This window comes from Cucumis melo, chromosome 4, assembly GCF_025177605.1.
Source record: "Cucumis melo cultivar AY chromosome 4, USDA_Cmelo_AY_1.0, whole genome shotgun sequence".
NCBI classification, from domain to species: domain Eukaryota; kingdom Viridiplantae; phylum Streptophyta; class Magnoliopsida; order Cucurbitales; family Cucurbitaceae; genus Cucumis; species Cucumis melo.
Window position 1 is genome coordinate 6,729,917 of NC_066860.1, and position 20,903 is coordinate 6,750,819.

At 32.7% G+C, this 20,903-nt stretch overlaps 1 protein-coding gene across 1 annotated transcript; it reads right to left on the reverse strand.

The window, feature by feature from the left end:
- Positions 1 to 8,952: 8,952 nt before the first annotated feature.
- LOC103502576 (cytochrome P450 CYP82D47-like) lies at positions 8,953 to 19,068 on the reverse strand. Its single transcript, XM_008466546.3, has 2 exons — positions 15,552 to 19,068; positions 8,953 to 9,700 (listed from the first exon to the last, which is right to left on the reverse strand). The coding sequence occupies exons 1-2, from the start codon at positions 16,506 to 16,508 to the stop codon at positions 9,077 to 9,079; spliced, it is 1,581 nt and encodes a 526-aa protein (XP_008464768.1). The 5' UTR covers positions 16,509 to 19,068; the 3' UTR covers positions 8,953 to 9,076.
- Positions 19,069 to 20,903: the final 1,835 nt, after the last annotated feature.

Below are 20,903 nucleotides of genomic sequence, written 5' to 3' on the forward strand. Positions count from 1 at the left end.
ATTTTTTTTTTTATCTTATGGAAAGATAATCTTCTAAGGTAAGAGGACAATAAGTATTCAATTTGTTTGAGAGTTTCTTCCCTTTTTTTCCCTACTTTTTGTTCGTGAATTAAATTTGTATCTAAAAAGCAACTTGTTTTTATTTTTGTTACAAATTCTCTTGATATTCCCTACATATTCTTTTATGTTTTCATTTTTCTACTAACCACTTCCCTTTCAAGCTTTAGTTTCAAGAATTTGTATTAGCAATCATTCCCTTGGGTCCGACATCCTAACTTGCCACCAAGCACTGTAAAAAGTAAAAGTAAATTTCTTTTTGCAAGTTAAATTGGTGAGTTCCTTACTTTTTTTCTTGGTTCTTGGCTTACAACTAGTATATTAAATTTTCAAATTAGTAAAAAGTTTTCATTTTTCCTCACTTGGATGACTTTTTTTGCTTTTTAAAACTTTTACCAATCTATAAAGTATCGTGCAATGTAAGTTTCATTATCATCTAACTTTAACATTTAGAATAGTGATATACTAAATTAAAAACTATAAGAGAATAAGATACAAAACTAGGACTTCTCAGTTCAAGCCATTAAAGATTTGCTTATGTGTTGTATGTAAATGATGATGTTTTCTTGTGCTCTAGTTTCCAGTGAAAAACAAGGATTATTTGAAATAGTGAAAAACATTGGTTGCAACTTTTATTCTTGGAATAACTTTGAGAATGATGTTAACTTAATTTATCATGAACTCCGTTACGGATCAAATAATGAGTCAATACGTTGCATATGAAACAATAATTGTATATTTACGTAGTTTGCTATTCAGTATTAGGAATTCCAAACTTGCCAGAAAGAAGAAGCCTCTGTGGAGGGTAATCAAGATATGGGGTGGGGATTTAGTAAAAGAAAGAGGTAAGTGTGCTTTATGTTTTGTAACGTAACTTAACTATTTTGTTTTAGGAATCATGTTAACGTATCCTTAGGAATGTTGCTTTGACTATCCTGCAGTGGTAGCCATTGAAAAGCTATTTTGTACGATCCACTTAGAATATGTTTTAGGAACCATGTTGGCATGTACTTAGGAACTTGATACTTTGTTGTGTTGACTATTCTGCAGTTATGGTAGTCATTGAAAAGCTATTTTGTTCAATCCACTTAGACATATGTTATAGGAATCCTGTTGTTTTGTAATTACTTTGGAGGGGGGCTAAGGGTAAGTTTATGCTAAGTTTCAACTTGATGCAAACTAGAACATTGCTTGGTCTGTAAAGATTGAATTGAAACTTACATTTCCAACATTTATATACTATGCTTATGCCTATGCATATCTAGTCGGTGTTTTTTTTTCAATCTTTTGCGTTCCTTATGGGTCTTTTATTAAAAACCTTAGTTGTATGAACTTTGGGCATTTGTTTTGAAAAGTTTATTGGTCTGCTTATTAAGAAGGTGATTTCTATTTGACATGTACTTAATGTTTATGCTTATGCTTATGCTTATGCATTTTCCACCATGAATGTTGGCTAAGGTTCATTTTCTTCAAATTTGTAGGTAGTTGCATGGACCATGGTATCGATCAAGTTCTCAGTTTGATTAGATTAGGTCACACATACATGTAATATTACAGTAAATTTATCTTTTGGATTATTGTAAAATCTTTAATTACCGATAATGTAAGTTATATTTTTTATTATCAATATAAATATCTTTCCAAACATATGTGGGTAATGCTGAAATTTAGTATTTAACCTTTTTAAAAGAAGAAATATATGACAGAAAAATATGTGTTGCAAAAATGAAGAATAACGTCGACACCACACATGTGTTGACATATAAGTCTTTATTACACAAAAACAATGTCATTAAAGCACATTTCTTGACAACAAATTTGTGTAATGAAATATTAACAACGACAATATATTAGAAAACGGTGACATATTTAAAGTGTCAATATAAGGGTATTAATGACAATATATTTGTGTCAAGGTATAGATAATGGTGACACATTTAAAGCGTTAATATAGGTTATTAATGACAATATATTCGTGCGAGTAATAGGTAACGACGACAAATTTAAAGTGTCAATGTAAGAGTATTATTGACAATATATTAGTGTCAAGGTATGGATAACGATGACACATGATTTGCGTCAATGGAAAGGTATTGATGACAATATATTGGTGTCGAGTTACAGATAACGATATCATACACTACAAGAAATTCCATTTTCAGCGACGCACAGAAAACGTCACTGAAGGTTGACAACGCGTCGCTAATAGTTTTAGCAACGAAAAGGTCTTCGTCACTAGGACTGTCGCAGATTTCGTGTCGGTTAAAGTTTTAGCGACGCAAGTGTTCGCGCCGCAAAAGAGAAACTTTTAGTGACGTTTGTGCGTTACTAAAGGCTTACTTTTAGTAACATAATTTGTGTCACTATTTATTTTCTATAGTGGCGTTTTGAACATGTCACTAAAGGCGATATTTTAGTGACAAATTGTATTGTTGCTGAAGGTTACTTCGGGACCATTACAAATAGCTTTTGCGACGTATTGAAGTGTGCCACTAAAAAGTCCTACAGTATTTATTATAAAAATCAATGCTTTTGCAACGTTATTGAAAGCACCAGTAAAAGAATTTTATTACATAAAAAAAATAATATCTAATTGATTAATTATATATGTTATAAGATGTTAAACATAATAATTTTAAAAATTTATCACTAAGCAACATGCAATAACACCAACTTCATCACAAGAAATATATATCAAAAAACTTCAATATCTTCATAAATAGTTCTAAGTAATGTCAACATAAGTTATAAGTACTAAGTTACATCTAGTTAGTTCCAAGCTATAACCAAAAAGTAACACCTACAAACCAAAAGTATTGTGCACAACAAAAAATTCTTACTTGGACCAAAAGTATGTGCATAACAAAAAATTATAAGATACAAACCAAACTCTTGTCATATTCATCAGAAGTCCATTGTGCGTCAAATCTGAAAAACAATATAACAACATAAACAAGTAAAACATTTAAGCAAAAAAATAAATTTAGGCACTTTAAATATAATATACTCAAATGGATAGAACTCAAACTTTATAAAAAAGATGAGAAGGAAGGGGGACATGTCTAAAGCAACAAATTCATTACCATCGAAATCAATAAACGACTCCAAAGCATTATGACACTAGTCAAACAGACGAAACCTAAACATTCTAAAACAATGAGAGGGAGATGTCTACATCAATGACCAAAATCATCACTTTATATCAAACTAATTAAGTTGAGAGAATGAGAACGGGGGGGGGGGGGGGGGACATGTCTTTATCTAAAGCAACAAGTTCATTACCATCGAACTCAATAAACGGTTTCAAAGCATTATGACACTAATCAAATGGATGAAACCCAAATATACTAAAACAATTGGGGGGGGGGGGGGGGGATCTACATCAAGGACCAAAATCATCACAAGAATGAATGTGTCATATTTGCATATGCTTCTCTAATCCAACACTTTATATCAAATTAATTAAGTTGAAAGAATGAAGGGGCATGTCTAAAGCAAAAAATGAAACTTAGACACTTTAAATATGTCATACCCAAATAGATAAACTCAAACTTTCTAAAACAGAACAAGAAAGGAGGGGGACATGTCTAAAGCAACCAATTCATTACAATTAAACTCAATAAATGACTTCGAAGCATCATGACACTAATCAAATGGATGAAAACCAAACATTCTAAAACAATGAGGGGGGGGGGGGGGGGAAGTCTACATCAAAGGACCAAAATCATCACAAGAATGAATGTATCATATTCGCATATGCTACTCTAATCCAACACTTTATATCAAACTAATTAAGTTGAAAGAATGGGGGGGGGGGGGCATGTCTAAAGCAAAAAATGAAACTTAGGCACTTTAAATATGTCATACTCAAATGGATAAACTCAAACTTTCTAAAAAAGAACAAAAAGGGAGGGGGACATGTCTAAAGCAACCAATTCATTACAATTAAACTCAATAAATGGCTTCAAAGCATCATGACACTATTCAAATGGATGAAACCCAAACATTCTAAAACAATTGGGGGGGGGGGGAGGCAAGTCTACATCAAAGGACCAAAATCATCACAAGAATGAATGTATCATATTCGCATATGCTACTCTAATCCAACACTTTATATCAAACTAATTAAGTTGAAAGAATGATGGGGGACATGTCTAAAGCAAAAAAAATGAAACTTAGGCACTTCAAATATGTCATACTCAAATGGATAAACTCAAACTTTCTAAAAAAGAATAAGAAGGGAGGAGGACATGTCTAAAGCAACCAATTCATTACAATGTATCATTCCAAAACAATTGGGGCGGGGGGCATGTCTACATCAAAAGCAACAAATTCATTACAATTAAACTCAATAAACGGCTTCAAAGCATTATGACACTAATTAAACTAATTAAGTCAAAAGCAACAAATTCAGGACTAAAATCATCAGAAGAACGAATATATGACTACCATAACTGCAGGATAGTCATATCAATTCATAATATACCATGTTTCTATATACTACTCTAATCCGACACTTCATATCAAACTAATTAAGTTGAAAAAATTACCTGTTGACTATCATTTGATTGTTCTGAACTTCGTTCCATGTTGGAGGTAGCTTCTTGACAGGATAATCTTCTTAAAATTGCTTCGATTGTAGCTTGTTATGATTCAACTATACTTTGAAAGTGAGCAATCTATGCATTTGCTTCTTTTGTGTTGTGTTGAATTGTTTCATTTATAACATTCTTGGGTCTTGGTCCCCAACCTTTTCCTTTCACATGCCCCGATCGCTTACCCAATACCCGTTCACATATTTCCCTTTCTAGAAGAGGTTCACTCCCTTCTTGTGATGAAGTTGTTTTTAATTCCACCATCTCATCCTACACCATAATTACATAATAGTATCAATCCATTATAGGTTAAGAAAAATTTCAATAATGAACATACAACTTTACTTACATATTTCTCTTTTGCCTCATTCACCCACCCATTCTTCTCATTGGAATGCGTGAGTTGAAATAATACAATCTCACTTACTTCCTTACCCTCTTTTTTCTACACGTGACAACTAAAATTATAAATATAAAAAGTATTTATAACTACAATACAAAAATAAATGTCGTACCATTTTCTGCTTAGGGCATAAAAATGTTGAAGTTCCACCTCGATGGGTGAATGGAAGTTTAGATCGTGCCTTAGAATTTGTTTCAGATCTACTCTTAAAGTCTTCTCGTTCGCATCGATCACATAAACGACCCCAATCTGAGTCCATGCCACTCGTTTGTCACGGTGTTTTCGTGCTTTAGCTGGAGAGTCATACTTTTTGTAACTTTTGTGTAGTGAACAACGAAAGTCTCTATACAACACACTCATTTCATGTTCAAGATAATCTTGTACCAAAGGTTCATTTACGTTTAGAATGAAGTAATTCTTGCATTAAGAAATAAAACAAGTTAGTTTATACCTAGTCTAGAACAAATTACATAGTATTTCTTTGAAACTAAACTTAAATAGCTTACCGAAAGTCCATCTACTATCTCTCTTTTCACCTCTTTCGATACATCTGACGAATGTTCACATTCAAGTGGTATTACTGCTCGTACCTCTTTTCCAATTTAAGAGCTTAACTTGGAGGAGTCCTTACAAATTGGTTTTCTATCTTCAAAGTCAATTCTAATTCGACTGGGACCATTTTCTTGGACATATTTCTCAAGTCCAACCCTTCTAGTTGCTCCTCGGCCTTTTGTTTTTGTACTAGAACCTACATAAGAAATATTAATATTAATACATCTAATGTTGTATGAAAACTAGAAGATTTAACATAGAAATGAATACATACTTTGAATGTCTGAGTCTATAGACACCACTTCTTGCTCACCAATGCTATTTTGATTAGAATTGCTTGGTTCATTCATATTTGAAAATGACCTACTACGATTTCTTGATCCAAAATTTCTTGACGACATCCTACAAAATGTTTTGATGCATAAATATAACTATAAACATTAAAGCAAGTAAACAAACAATGTACAATTAAAATATAGTTATGCATAACCTTGGCGTAGTATGACTAAAAGTTAGTAGCTATCACAACCTTCGTCACTCATTGACTCATCGCTAGAATTGTTTGAATCAAAATCTTCTTCATCAACCAATGCTTCATCAGTTGAGGCTTCTTCATTACTTTGTGCAATAATGTCTTCTTGGTCTCCAATGATTGAAGGTTCAATATCTTCTCTATTAAAAGTTTGTGAATCTAGGTTATGTTCAACTCTAGGATAACATGTAGATAAGGTTTCATCCGATGTTCCTTCTAATTCATTACTTTCTATTTCTGGAATATCCCACACATGTCTTGGTTGAATTTGTTGAACTATTTTTCAATCTTGACCAAGTTTGTAATCATCTACGTAGAAAACTTGTGCTGCTTGACTTACAAGGATGAACGACTTATCTTTGTACCATCGGTTACGAGTATTTATTGATGTAAAGCAATCAACTATGTTAATTCTATTCTTCCTCGAACTAGTGTCATACCATCACACTTAAAAAGTACAACTGCTTTCATGCAAATGTATTGTAGGCTTATAATTTCATCTAGTTCACCATAGAAAAATATTTGTCCTATTTCATCAACACCTGGCACCATTACTCCACTATTCTGAGTGGTCCGACGACTATCATGATCTTTAGTGTGAAATCGAACTCCACTTGCTATACACCCGCTATAAGAGCGAGCACAATCATTCAAACCACAAGCAAGGGCATATAAATCATCGGATATAAATTTATCACAATGCAACCTTTAGGCCTAATAAAAAAGGCATTGCTTAATGTAACAAAAAATTGTATAACGCAATGTACAACCACAAAAAAAGACATACCTTTTCTTTGAACCAAGTAGGGAATTCTTAACTGTTGTCTCTTATACAAATCACCATTTCCATTACTCGATTCAAGGATCCTCATATGCTCCCTATGTTTTGCAAGTTCGTGTAACCTTTTAGTCATATTTAAAATATTAAAAATGAATTGAAACAAAGTGATACATACTGCAGATAAGGTTCCACTTCGTCACAGTTGTTTAGAATATACCAATAATGTGATTTCTCTAACTCATCAGGGGTTAGTTGTCGAAAGACGACACCACCTAACCACCTTATGTGTTGAGAGAAAATTGATAGACCACTATTGTTGATCTCCTCATCATCAATGTCATCATCATTTCGATCCCCTCTATTAAACCTTGTTTCAATGCCACATAAATACATAGAACAAAAGTTCAAGGATTCATTTAATTACATAAGCTTCTGCAATTGAATCCTTAGGTCAAGCTTTGTTTCTAATATATTGTTTCAAATAACGCAAACTCCTGAGACAACATGAATGAAATTACATATGTTGGAATCCTACATCATAAAAGTAATAGCAATAAAGAATTCACATACCTTTCGATTGGATAAATCCAACTATATCCAATAGGTCCAACAATTCTTGCTTCCCACGGCAAATGGACAGCTAAATGGACCATCACGTCAGAAAAAGCTGGTGGGAAGATCTTTTCCAACTTACATAAGATGAGTACTATATCATCTTGCATTTTGTCTAGTTCTAATATGTTCAAAGTTTTTTTTACATAGACCATGGAAGAAATTTGACAACTCTAATACAGTAGTAGAAATGTTCTTACGTAGATATAGTCGAATGCCGATTATTTTTATCGGTGGTGGTGGGAAATTTTTTAGACTTTTACGTAGATATGGTCGAATGCCGATTATTCTAATATGTTCAGGTCAAATGCTGGTGGGAAATTTTTTAGACTTTTAGCAACATCTATTTTTGTTGCTAAAGCTATCACACTTTTAATGACATTATTATTGTGTTGCTAATTCTTTTAGTGACGCAAATTTTAAATGTGTCTCTAATAATAATCTTTTGTGACATATTTTTTTTTGCGTTGCTATAAATGACATTTCCTGACAAAAATTTGTTACGTCACTAAAAATTTGTCACTAAATAGCAATTTTCTTGTAGTGATATTTATTGCATCAAGCGAAAGGTATTAATGGCACAATTTTGGTGTCATGTAAGCATATTTAATGACACGTTTTTCAAAATGTCATTAAATAGTCTTTCTTGATTATGGCTTCAATGATGCGAAAATTGTGGTTCAAAGTCTTTATGATGCAAAATTTGCGTCGTTAAAGCCCAAATTTGTAGTAGTGACGTTTAGATTTAGATATTCTTTTGTTACATGATTGTTTAGATTTGATCGTTTAAGTTTGTCTACCTAGATCTAAAAGTCAAATCTAAACGATTTTTTTTTTCAAGATTCCTTGGTACACAATTATTTAGATTTGGCTATTTCTGATATACGATCATTTAGATTTGATTGTTTAGATTTGGTACAGGATCGTTTAAATTTGGTTACCCAAATCTAAACGAATTTTTTTAAGATTCTTTGGTATTAGATTTTACTATTTCTCGTACACGATCGTTTAAATTTAGCTATGATGTACAACATCCTAATGATTTGTTTTTAAGATCTTTTATACTTGGTGCACGATCTTGAAAAACCAAATAAATATTTGAAAAAAATAAAAGAAAAATAATTTTTTTATATTTGATAATATTTAACTAAATAATAGTTTGACAAAAAAATTAAAAAAAAATTGAGAAGAGAAAAAGACATTGGAATGGAAAAAAAAAAGTTGCAGTACAAAGAAGGTGGAAAGTAGAAGCAAATCTGAAATATTTAAAAAAAATGACCGATTTAATGAGATATTTTATTTTGTTATCCAGTTTTTATGTGCCTTGTTATATTTATAAAAATTACCCTTTTTAAATTGAGATATCTTAAATAAAAATGAAATAAAATAAAAAGCTACCTTCGTAGACTTTTGTATCTCATGTACTAATTATATATATTGCATAAAATATTATTTAACCAACGACGACTTTTATTACATCGGGAGCACATTTGTACTCTTGAAAGGGTCACACACATCTGTTCTACAATTTGATCCCAAAATTATTACTCATAAACAGAAGCGGGTAGTCGCGGAGTTAAAACAACTTCGAGCGGTGCTTTTCTACCACTGGCCAATCCACAGCTCTCTTCCATGTCAACAAGTTCTTGTGATGGTCTATCAAGTTTGAACCCATGTAGCAAGTTGGATAGCGTAAGATGTATCATTTGAAGGGCGAACGAGATGGCCGGGCACATTCTTCGACCATTTCCAAATGGTATCAATTGAGGATTTTGTCCTCTAACATCAAAATTGTTTTGGTTTGTTATAAATCTTTCCGGTCGAAATTCACATGGATTGTCCCAAACCAGTGGGTCTTTTTGGAGCTTTTGAGCATTGACAATGAGGCGGGTCCCTTTTGGAATGTGGTGGCTACCAATTGTACAATCTTCTATTGACTCATGAGGGACTAAGAGTGGTCCAGGTGGGTGTAATCGTAGAGTTTCCTTAACAATAGCTTGGAGATATGGTAGATTTTTCAAATCCGTCTCTTTCACTTGTCTTGCTCTTCCAACTTGTTCGTTTAACTCAAGTTGGGCCTTCTTTAATGCATTTTCATTGTTGAGAAGTAAAGAAAGAGCCCATGACATTGTAATTGTTGCAGTGTCAATTCCACCTAATATCACATTCTGCATTAAATTTAGGAATATCACTGTGTCAATGAAAAAAGTGTAGAAAATATTTATAAAAGGTATCAAAATTTTAGATTCTATTAATAGTAATATATTATAGGCTTCTATTCATATCTATCAACGCTTCTATTAATGTCGATCAATATCATTGATAGGTCTTAATTATATATCGATAAATTTTATAATTATTTTGGTTCACTTGCTTTATTTGAAAATTTTCCTTTTAACTTTTTTTTTTCCTTTTTGTTATGGTTCGTTCTTTGTTCAAGTTCAAGCGTTACTTTATTGCCCATTAAAAAGAAAAAGCCCTTTAAAATTATTTTGGGTTAAAATTCAATTTTAAGCCCTTCATTTTAGTTTTTTTCTAACATATGAAATCATTTGTTAATCATTTAGGTTTAGTTTGGTAACTATTTTATCTTCTTTTTCTATTTTTTAAATTAAGACTATACACACAACCTTTAACCTTCCAAATTTTTCGTCTAATATCTACATTCTACCAATGGTCAAATTTTGAAAGGAAAAAAAAAAAAGGGTAGCGCTCTTGAAATGTTTTTTTCATTTTGGAATTTGGTGAAGAATTTAACCATTGTACTAAAGAAAGATGCCAATCATCATAAGAAATGGAGGAAAAATAGATTTAATTTCTCAAAACAAAAAAAATATAAAGGATAATTTACATAAATGTAACAAAATCGAAAAATATTTACGGCCCTTGTATTAAAAAATTAAAGCACATAAAGTCATCATTCTTTTTTCATAATTCCATATTTGCCCTTTGTTTGTTTGGATTATTGCGGGACTATTCTTCACTTCACTTATTTTTCTTATTCTTTATGATTTATTTTTTTCCTCTTCATATTATAAATTTCTTTATATTATTACTTCTTCTTCTACGTATTCATACTTCTAATTGTTTGCAATTTCTTCATTTCCTCTTTCAAAACTTCTTTCTTCTTCATCTCTCATCTATTTTTTTTTTTTGTACAAGATCTAATTAACGATTTTGATACAGAATCAAAACATTTGTATACTAATATCTAAATAATCAGTTGTCTATCCCAGATGACAGAGATAGACCACTATCGCTAATAGATCGTTTAGACTTGGTACAAAATTGTTTACAGTGGATACAAGATCGTTTAGCTTGGGTATAAGGATACAAGATCGTTTAGGATGGCTGCAAGAACGTTTAGATTAGGTACAAGATGGTTTCGACTAGGTACGAGGGTATACAAGATTCTTTAAGCTGGATACAATATCGTTTAGACTGGATACAATGGTACAAGATCGTGTACTAAGATCGTTTATACTTGGCAAAAAAACATTTAACATTGGTAACAGATCATTTACACTAGGTACAATAGTACAAGATCGTTTAGATTGAATAAAAGATTCTTTTCATGCGTACGTGTCCAATTAATCATAGGATGTTTTTGTTATTTCACGTTGTGAGTTTGTGGGGTTGTGGGTTTTTTTCATTTTTCAAAATTGTCTAATTTTAGATTTTTTAAAACTATGTTGATCTCCTACCACATCTTTACCATCATTTATCGCTACCTAACCAATGTTGGAAGCGTTTGATGAACACCCCAAATAAACAATCATCAAATAGAATATTTGAGAGAAAACAAAAACCTTTTTGGAAGACTTGTTGTGTGTATTCAACTAAATATTTGTTGATTATGCTATTCCACATTCTTGGTGCTTGTTTCAATCCGTATAATGCCTTCTTCAATTTTAGAACTTTATCCTCTTGGCCTTTCACAGAATAACCAGGAGGTTGTTCCAAGTAGACTTCTTCTTCTCGATATCCATTCAAAAAAGCCGATTTGACATCCATCTGAAAGATTTTCTAATTATTTTGTGCAACAAGAGCAATTAACAACCTTATAGTTTCCAAACGAGCAACGGGAGCAAATACTTCATCATAATCAATGCCTTTTCTTTGAGAATATCCTTTTTCAACTAATCTTGCTTTGTATCTCTCCACTTCTCTCTTTTCATTTATTTTTATCTTGAATACCCATTTGGCACCTACTGCTTTCTTTCCATTTGGAAGAGTAGAAAGTTCCCACGTATCCTTCTTTTTTATGGCTTTTATCTCTTCATCCATAGCAATCTTCCATTTGTCATTTTGCGAAGCTTCTTCAAAATTCAAAGGTTCACTGTCACCAAATAAACAAAAAAGAGTAAGGTTATTAAAACTCTTACTTAACTCTTCAGTTTCATCATATATGTCTCGTAAGCTTCTCATGCCACGAGGCCCTTCACTTGAACTTGCAGATGATGAAGATGTGCTTTGTTGTGGAGTGATTGGTGATGTTGGTGGAGAAGCAATGTCATTAGGCTCATCACGGTCGTCAGGAAAAAATAAAAATTTGTAATCTTCTGGTTCGTCATTCCAATTCCATGATGCTTCTTCATCAAACACAACATCTCTGCTTACGATATTCTTCTTTGTAACGGGATTATAAAGCATGTAGGCTTTTGAGCTCGCATCATAGCCAACAAACACATATTTCTCAATTTTATCATCAAGCTTACTACGCTTTTGATCAAGTATATGCGCATAAGCCATGCATCCAAATACTCTCAAATGACCAATTGATGGTTTTCTTCCTGTCCATGCTTGTTGAGGAGTTTTGTTCCATAAGCTTCTAGTAGGGGAACGATTTGACAAGTACACTGCACACTCAACAGCTTGTGCCCAAAATTCTTTTGGCATCTTCTTGCACTTCAACATGCTTCGAGCCATGTTAAGTATTGTTAGGTTCTTCCTTTCAACAACACCATTTTGTTGAGGAGTAAATGAAACTGTCATAGGTCGACGATTCCATTTTCACCTCCCCTGATCTCAAAGCTTTAATGTAATAACCACTTTCTTTTTCAACAAGAGCTTTAAATCTCTTGAACATGCCAAATACTTCTAATTTCTCCTTGACAAAGTAAACCCAAGTTTTTCGGCTGAAATCATCAATAAATAATAAGAAATAATTATTCTTACCAAAAGAACTTGGTTTGATCGATCCACAAAGATCCGTGTGAACTAACTCTAGTGGTCTCCTTGCTCTCGAAGATGATTCTTGTGAAAAACTCTTCCTTGATTGTTTGCCATGATCTGGATGTAATGTAATTAACAACCTTCACAAAGTTGATTTAGATGTTTGACATATGGCATTCCTTTCACTATGTTCTTCCTGGCTAATAATCTTAAGCCATCAAAGTTCAAATGCCCAAATCTCAAGTGCCAAATCTAATTTGGATCTTTCAAACATGACTTTAAACATTTAGCAATATCAATTTGAATGTTTAACAAAAACATTCTTTTTTCGTCATTTGCACTTTAACAATAATTTTGTCATGATTATCTCTTATCAAAAGACTATAATCCTTCGCCAAAATATTATAGTCTTTCTCTAAGAGTTGCCCCAAACTCAAAATGTTGTTCTTCATATTAGGCACATAATAAACATTAGAGATAAATTCATGCTGCCCATTCTTCAAATTGATCAAAATTTTATCTTTTCCTTTAACTGGAATTTTTGTGGCATCACCAAATACGATATCGTCACCAACATATTCATCAAGTTCAACGAACATTGATTTACTTCCACACATGTGATTGCTTGCACCACTATCGAGATACCATGCACTGTTTTCACATGTTTCTGCACTTTTGCATGCTAAAAACAATGAGGAATCACCGCTTTCTTCATCTTTCTCAGCATAATTTGCATTTTCTTCAACTCTATTTCTGCATTCGCAAGAATAATGGCCGAATTTATGACAATTATAACATTCAACCTGTCTTTTGTCATACCTCCTGTCATTATTTGATATTTACCCACTTGACCTCGAATAATGTTGTCTTCCTCTACCTCTTGATGAATTTGAGTTTGAATTACTCTCATCAAATTTTCTTTGACCGTAGATTCCTGGATCTCGATCTTTGAAATGACCACGTCCACGATTACCACCACGTCCTTGACCTCGATTTCCTTTTTCTAGGCTGCCTTCCTTGTCTTGTAATTTCAACTTTGACTGAAAAAGTTGCTCATTCATCTGCTTGTTCTTCTTAAGAAGCTTCTCTTCATGGGCTTGTAAAGAACCCATAAGTTGATCAATGGACATTGTACTCAAATCCTTTGATTCTTCAATAGCTACAACAATGAAATTAAATCTTACATCCAATGAGCGAAGTATTATTTCTACTACTTGCTCATCGATTATTGTCTCACCAAATCTTTTCATTTCATTTACTACTGCTAGCAATCTTGAAGTATAATCTGAAACTGATTCAGACTCTTTCATATGTAGTAATTCATAATCACCTCTCAATTTTTGAAGACGAACCTTCTTGACTCGATCTACTCCTTTATACGTATTCTCTAAAATTTGTCATGCTTGATATGCAGTAGTTGCTCCAGAAATTTTCTCAAAATTGTTATCATCAACGGCTTGATGAATGATGGTGAGAGCATTTGATCTTTTTTTATTGTATTTTGTAAAGCTTCTCGTTGAGCTTGATTCAAAGCTGCATCACTTTCTGGTTCTTCATAACCATTACTAACAATGTCCTACACATCTTGTGAACCAAGTAGAGCTTTCATTCGAATACACCAACTACTATAATTTTCTTTCGTAAGTCGAGGTACTTGGAAGGGAACTAAATTGTTGTTTGCCAATTGCAAAACCAATTTTTTACTCCAAACTCAAGCTCTTATACCACTTTGTTGGAAGCGTTTGATAAACACCCCAAATAAATAATGACCAAATAGAATATTTGATAGAAAACAAAAACCTTTTTGGAAGACTTGTTGTGTGTATTCAACTCACACTTGGATGATATAGATTACAACATTTCAATCCTATTTATAAGATTGTCATAAGAATAACTCATATCACAATTAAATACAACAAATTAAATCCTACATTTAACTAAGGTGAAACTCTTACTAAATTAACTCTAACACTTTTAACTCACATCCTTCTCTAACTTACATAAATTAACTCACATATAACTTATTTATTTAAAAAATGTTTAATTTTCAACAATCAAAACCAAACAATCGATTCTACAGTCAGAATTCTAAAAATAAAAGTTAACAAATTTTACAAAAACAATTTTTTTTACTCGAATTTCTTTTATTGTTTAATAAAATTCATAAAGATTAGACAAAAAAAAGTTGACAAGAAAGTCCAACTTCTCAAATATTTTATTATACTTTGATAATGAAATCTACCTACTCTATTATATAAACCCTACACTTCTTAAATTATTTCCATTTAAAATCACTGCAGGAACCTTCATACTATTTTTCTAATGCGAAAATGATTAATTTTCTAAGCAAACAATTTAAATGGTATCAGTTTTAACACAACTTTCAATTTCATCAAATTCTAACTCTACTTAGATAAATATTACAAAAATCTTATTCACCATAACTCTAAACAGTGCAAATTTTAACTCAGAAGTTCACTCTAAATATGGTTTTAAAAAAATATTTCTTTTTATGCATCCAATGAACTATCAAAACTTATCTAATATATAAAAAATTGATAATTTTTTAGGAAAAGCATTAAACCAAAATAGCCACACATGTTAGATTTTCATCGGATGCAACTTCATTAGCAAAAATGCACCTATTAGTTATATCCTATTTTTTGTTTTATAGTTTCCATGATTATGCTGCATTTACTTTCTTACCATATAATAAAATGTCGTCGTTTTTTATCCTTTGTTGATGATGAACTCAAAGACATTTTAACAAAAAATTAATATTTTCATATATTTTAAAATATATTAGGATAACTATATATAGCATTAAAATAATATATACTTTACCAAGCACGTGGCTTTGATAATTGTATCAGCATCGTAGTTGAGCTGCTCTCCATCCTCATCTTCAACACTAGAAATCATTACATCCATGAAGTCTTTTTCTTCCATCTCTCCAGTACTGCAATAATCTCTCCTCTCACGATGTTCTTGGAGGAATTTGTGAAAAGTCTCATCTAATATTTGTGCAGTCTTCTTCATCGCTTTCTCGTGTCCTCCTAAATCCAACCAACTAAAAAACGAAAACGATTCTGAAGGAATGAATTTTATAAAGAATTCAAAGAAACCCCCCAACGCCTTTCGACACTTTTCACGGCTTACATGGTCGTCAAAGGCAGTCGCAAATCGCTTTCCGACCACCATCTTGAACATGGTGTTGATGGTTATGTCTACAAACCATTTCTTCATTTCCACCACAACTTTCTCACTTTTGTTATTGTTATTTTTGAGCCAATATAACTCATAAAGTTCCTTCATCCAACTATGAACTTCGACTGCTCTAACGTGTTCAAGCTGCTCGATGCGTTGGTTAGTGAAGAGTCCGAGCATGGCTAGTTTGCGTACATAGCGCCAGTGTTGATTGTAAGGGCTGAACACCATCATTGCGTAGTCATAGGCAAGAAGCTTTGATGCAAGTTGCTTTGGACGAGACGCAAAGATTCTATCGTTTGTAGTAAAACATTCTTTCGCTATTTCCCAATTGCTCACAATCAACGCCCTTTTCATACCGAATCTGAACGTGAATATTGGTCCATACGCATCGGCCATTTTGGCCAATGTTATGTGGATTGGCTCACTTGCATTTAGAAGATGGAGGTGGCCGATCACTGGCCAAGCGCCATCGGCTTCTGGTGGGAATCTCTTAGGATGACCTGCGGATCTCCTAGACACGATGAAAAGAAGATAGATAATGAAGACAAGTGCAAAGATTACTCCGGCAACGGCGTGAGGCGGTTTTTCCATTTATGCATAATCTTCTTAAATGTTAGGGTGGGAACTTGGGAGAACTTTCAGCACGGTAGATGGGTGTGTTTAGATAAGAGGCCACATGGCGTCCAAAATTAAGTTGAATGGAGTTTTTAGAGACGGTTGGATCACAATGTACATATTTAAAATTTGAAGGCGTACATATCAAATAAAAACCGTGGTCATTGTCATTGGACAAGCTTTACGTTGCAATAATTCATCTCCAACATGCATGCTGGTCCTCAATAATTAGAAAAAAACAAAAATCAACTTAAAGCAAACTTAATGGTGGGGGACACGAAGTCATGAAAATAATATTAAATGAAATGAATGAAAACTTTTGGGAAAACGGAGCCCAGAACTCACTCACAAAGCTCAGTTGATTTTCATTTAACTAAGCAACCATTTTACTTTGGTTAAGTGGGAGGTGAGAAATTGTTTTTATTGGTTGATTACGGAGATGATGGGTTATCAAAATAAGGAAGTGTGGGCGGTGGGAAACCATTACGGGCTTCACGACCTTTCTTTATGTATAGGGTAATAATAGGCGCTAATTTTAGAAATAATAATCAAAGTATAAAATAACATTTTAAAAAAATTATAAATGAAGCAAAATCTATTAAAAATAGACTTCTATAATTGATAAATTCTTATGATTTATCAATGTATAATAGACCAACATGTATAACATGAGGAATTTACTCTTATGATTTATCAATGTATAATAGACAAATATTTACATTATTTGAAACATGACCAATATTTGTGTCACACTAGCTACTTGAGGGTTCCACCAGTATCTCGACACATTTACGTGAGCTTGTGTTTGGTTTTTGTGGATGGTTTTAATTTGAGATTAATTTGTTTATTAGTTGATTGAGTGATACAATTGCGAGTTTTGTAGTCGTTTGAGTGTATAATATAGAGGTTTTTGGTTTGGGTTATATAGAACTTGTTAGTTTTTGGAATGTGGGTAAGAGTTTAAGTTTACTTAATTTCGTTGTTTTCTCGATTTTCTTTTGTAGATTAAATTGCATCTTATATAATATGGATATGTCGTGGATGCAAAATAATAGAATGTCAACTAAGTATGCTTTTTGGGTTGAGATGTTTATTAAAAATGAGTTGAAACATTCGAAGACGTCGAACGTATGGCTTGTCCTTGTTTAAAGTGCGTGAATGCAAAAACTTTAGATGTGAATACAATTAGAGATCACTTGTTTTTTAACGGCATTGATCAGAGTTATCAAGAAATGATTTTTCATGGTGAATCACTACCAATAAAGAGAAACAATGAAAGTGTCTTTAGTAGTGTAAGAGAAAGAATTAACGAGGACGATGTTGATGACACAATTGGAATGTTTGAGGCTGCGCATAATTATTTTAATGACAAGTCAGAAAAATTTGAGGAACTAGTAGATGATGCCAAGAAACTATTAGATCCTAATTGTACAAATCTTACCAAAATATCTATGTTGATAAAGTTATATAATTTGAAAGCTAAATTTGGATGGAGTGATAAGAGTTTCACTGAGTTGTTACAATTAATTTGTGACATCTTACTTACTCTCAATGAATGCCCTACTTCTACTTATGAAGCAAAAAAGATTTTGTGTACTCTTGGAATGAAGTACGAGAAGATTCATGCCTGTAGAAATGATTGTTGCTTATTTAGGAAAGAATTGTCTGATGCAAATGTATGCTCCTCTTGTGGTATGTCAAGATAGAAGATTCCTATAAATTCAAAGAAGGAGGTTAAGAATGTTCAAGTGAAAGTCATGTGGTATTTCTCCCCAATTCCATGATTTGAAAGAATCTTTTGAAGCAAAGAAACATCAAGATTATTGACGTGGTATGCCAGAAAATGAAAAGTGAATGATCTATTACAACATCCAAAAGATGCATTATCATGGAAAAAATAGACAATTTATGGCCAGAGTTTGGGTCGGAACGTAAAAATCTACGTCTTGCTCTTTCCACATATGGGGAAAATCCACATGGAGATCGTAGCAGTAGATATAGTTGTTGGCCAGTGATGTTAATGACATATAACCTACCTCCATGGTTATGTATGAAGCGAAAAAATTTTATGTTGACCGCACTAATATCTGGTCCCAAACAACTGAGAAATGAAATAAATGTTTATTTAGCTCCGTTAGTTGATGATTTGAAAATACTTTGACATGATGGGATGGAATGTTACGATGCATATCGAGATCAATATTTTGGGCTAAAAGCTATTTTATTATGGACCATTAATGATTTTCCTACGTATGGCAACTTGTGTGGTTGTACAGTCATGCATGTCCAATTTGTGCAGAGAAAACTTCATCCATTTATTTGCCAAAAGGAAGGAAGATGGCATATATTGGGCATCGCAAGTTTCTACCACGTCATCATCCATATAGGAAACAGAAGAAAGTTTTCAATGGTGTACAAGAATAAGAATTGGCTCCACAACCATTGAGTGGGGAAGAAATTCATGTACAAACAAGTAAGTACGAACACTCATTTGGTAAAAGAACTATCAACGAAAAGAATAGTGAAGTGAGTTCTTTAGGAGCTTATTGGAAGAAATTTTTTTTTATTATTTAGAATATTGGAAGTTTCTTGATGTGCGGCATTATTTAGATGTGATGCACATTGAAAAGAATGCCAAGAAGATGTAGTTGTCACTTTATGCCTATTGGAGAAATATTTTCCTCAATCATTTTTCACTATTATGGTATACCTTATAGTCCATCTCGTAAGAGAAATTGAGTTTTGTGGACCTGTTCATCTAAGGTGGATGTATCTTTTTGAACGATATATGAAAGTCCTAAAACCATATGTGCGAAACAGAAATCGACCAGAAGGAAGTATGGTAGAAAACTATATAGTTGAAGAGGCTATAGAGTTATGTTTTGAATTTATTGCTGGAGTTTGTTCTATTGGACTTAACTCATCTGTAATAAAAAGGGATTCAAACGTGGATAGAGCATTATAAGCTTCTTCTTTTATCAGACCAAGTAAGGAGCAGTTAGATCAAGCTCATCCCTACGTCATTCAGAATGTAAATGATGTTCTACTATACGTCGAGTACATGCTAAACCCTATCTATTCTCATTCTATATAAGTTAGTTATGTAATTACTTAATAACTTGTCATTTATGACAGACAACATATGGAGAGTTTGCGTAAGCATAACTCTAGTAAAGCTTGAAGTAGAAAGTGGATTCAAGAAGAGCATAATCGCTTATTCAGTCGCTGGTTATCCACAAGGGTAATCACTATAATTATACTCTTTCATGTTTGTGTTCGATCTAACTAAATCCAATATATTGTGTAGGTTGCACTTGCTCTTGAAATACCTAAAAATTCCATCTCGCCTTCTTTAAGATGGATAGCTCACGGACCTTCTCCAGATTTGTTACGTGATTAATGGTTATTACTATCACACAAAAAGGCGTGATGATATTAGGAGAGTTCAAATTAGGGGAGTTGGTATAACCGCTACTACGATGCAAGTCTCTAGTTCTAAAAACAAAAATCCTGTCATGTCAGATATGACGTTTTATGGTGTAATACAAGAGATATGGGAGATTGATTACCATCAATTATCTTTTATTTTATTTAAGTGTGATTGGGTTGACAATAGAAATGGAGTCAAAGTGGACGAGCTTGGGTTTACCATCGTGGATCTCAAACCTATTGGGAATAAATCAGACTCATTTTTTTTTAACCACTCAAGCAAAACAAGTATTCTATGTCCAAGATTTTGCAAATCCTGAATGGTCAGTGGCTTTAACATCTCCACAAAGAACTATTGAAGAAGATTTCTTTGAAGATGAAATAGGAGATATGCTCAAAGTGGTTATGAAACCATTTAAAGGATGCCCAATATTGATACACCTAATGAAACTGATGATACATCTTTAAATTATATTAGACATGGTTGTGAGGGTAGATGTGTAGAGAAGGGTATGCCATTACTTTGCTTTAAAATGTATTTATGTTTAGAGTTCGTAATATAATTGATATGCTTATGGTATGTTATTACTTTGCTTTATAAGGTATTTATGTTTAGATTTCGTAATATAACTGCTATATTTATGGTATGTCATTACTTTGCTTTATAATGTATTTATGTTTAAGTTCGTAACATAATTGTTATGCTTATTTATGTTGACTTTGCTTACTAATGTATTTCCATTTTTTGCAGATTAATAGATGGAGGATAGTAGTGAGGATGAAAGAGAAATGCTTCCAGAAGTAAGAAAGAAATCATTTGTTCCACGTGGGCCAACTACTATGTCTGAGTTGGCCTCAGTGAGAAATTCTGGACAAATGTTGCCTATTCAATTTAATGAGCACGGGCAACTTGTTGGAGCCACGTCTAAGAAAATGCAAAGT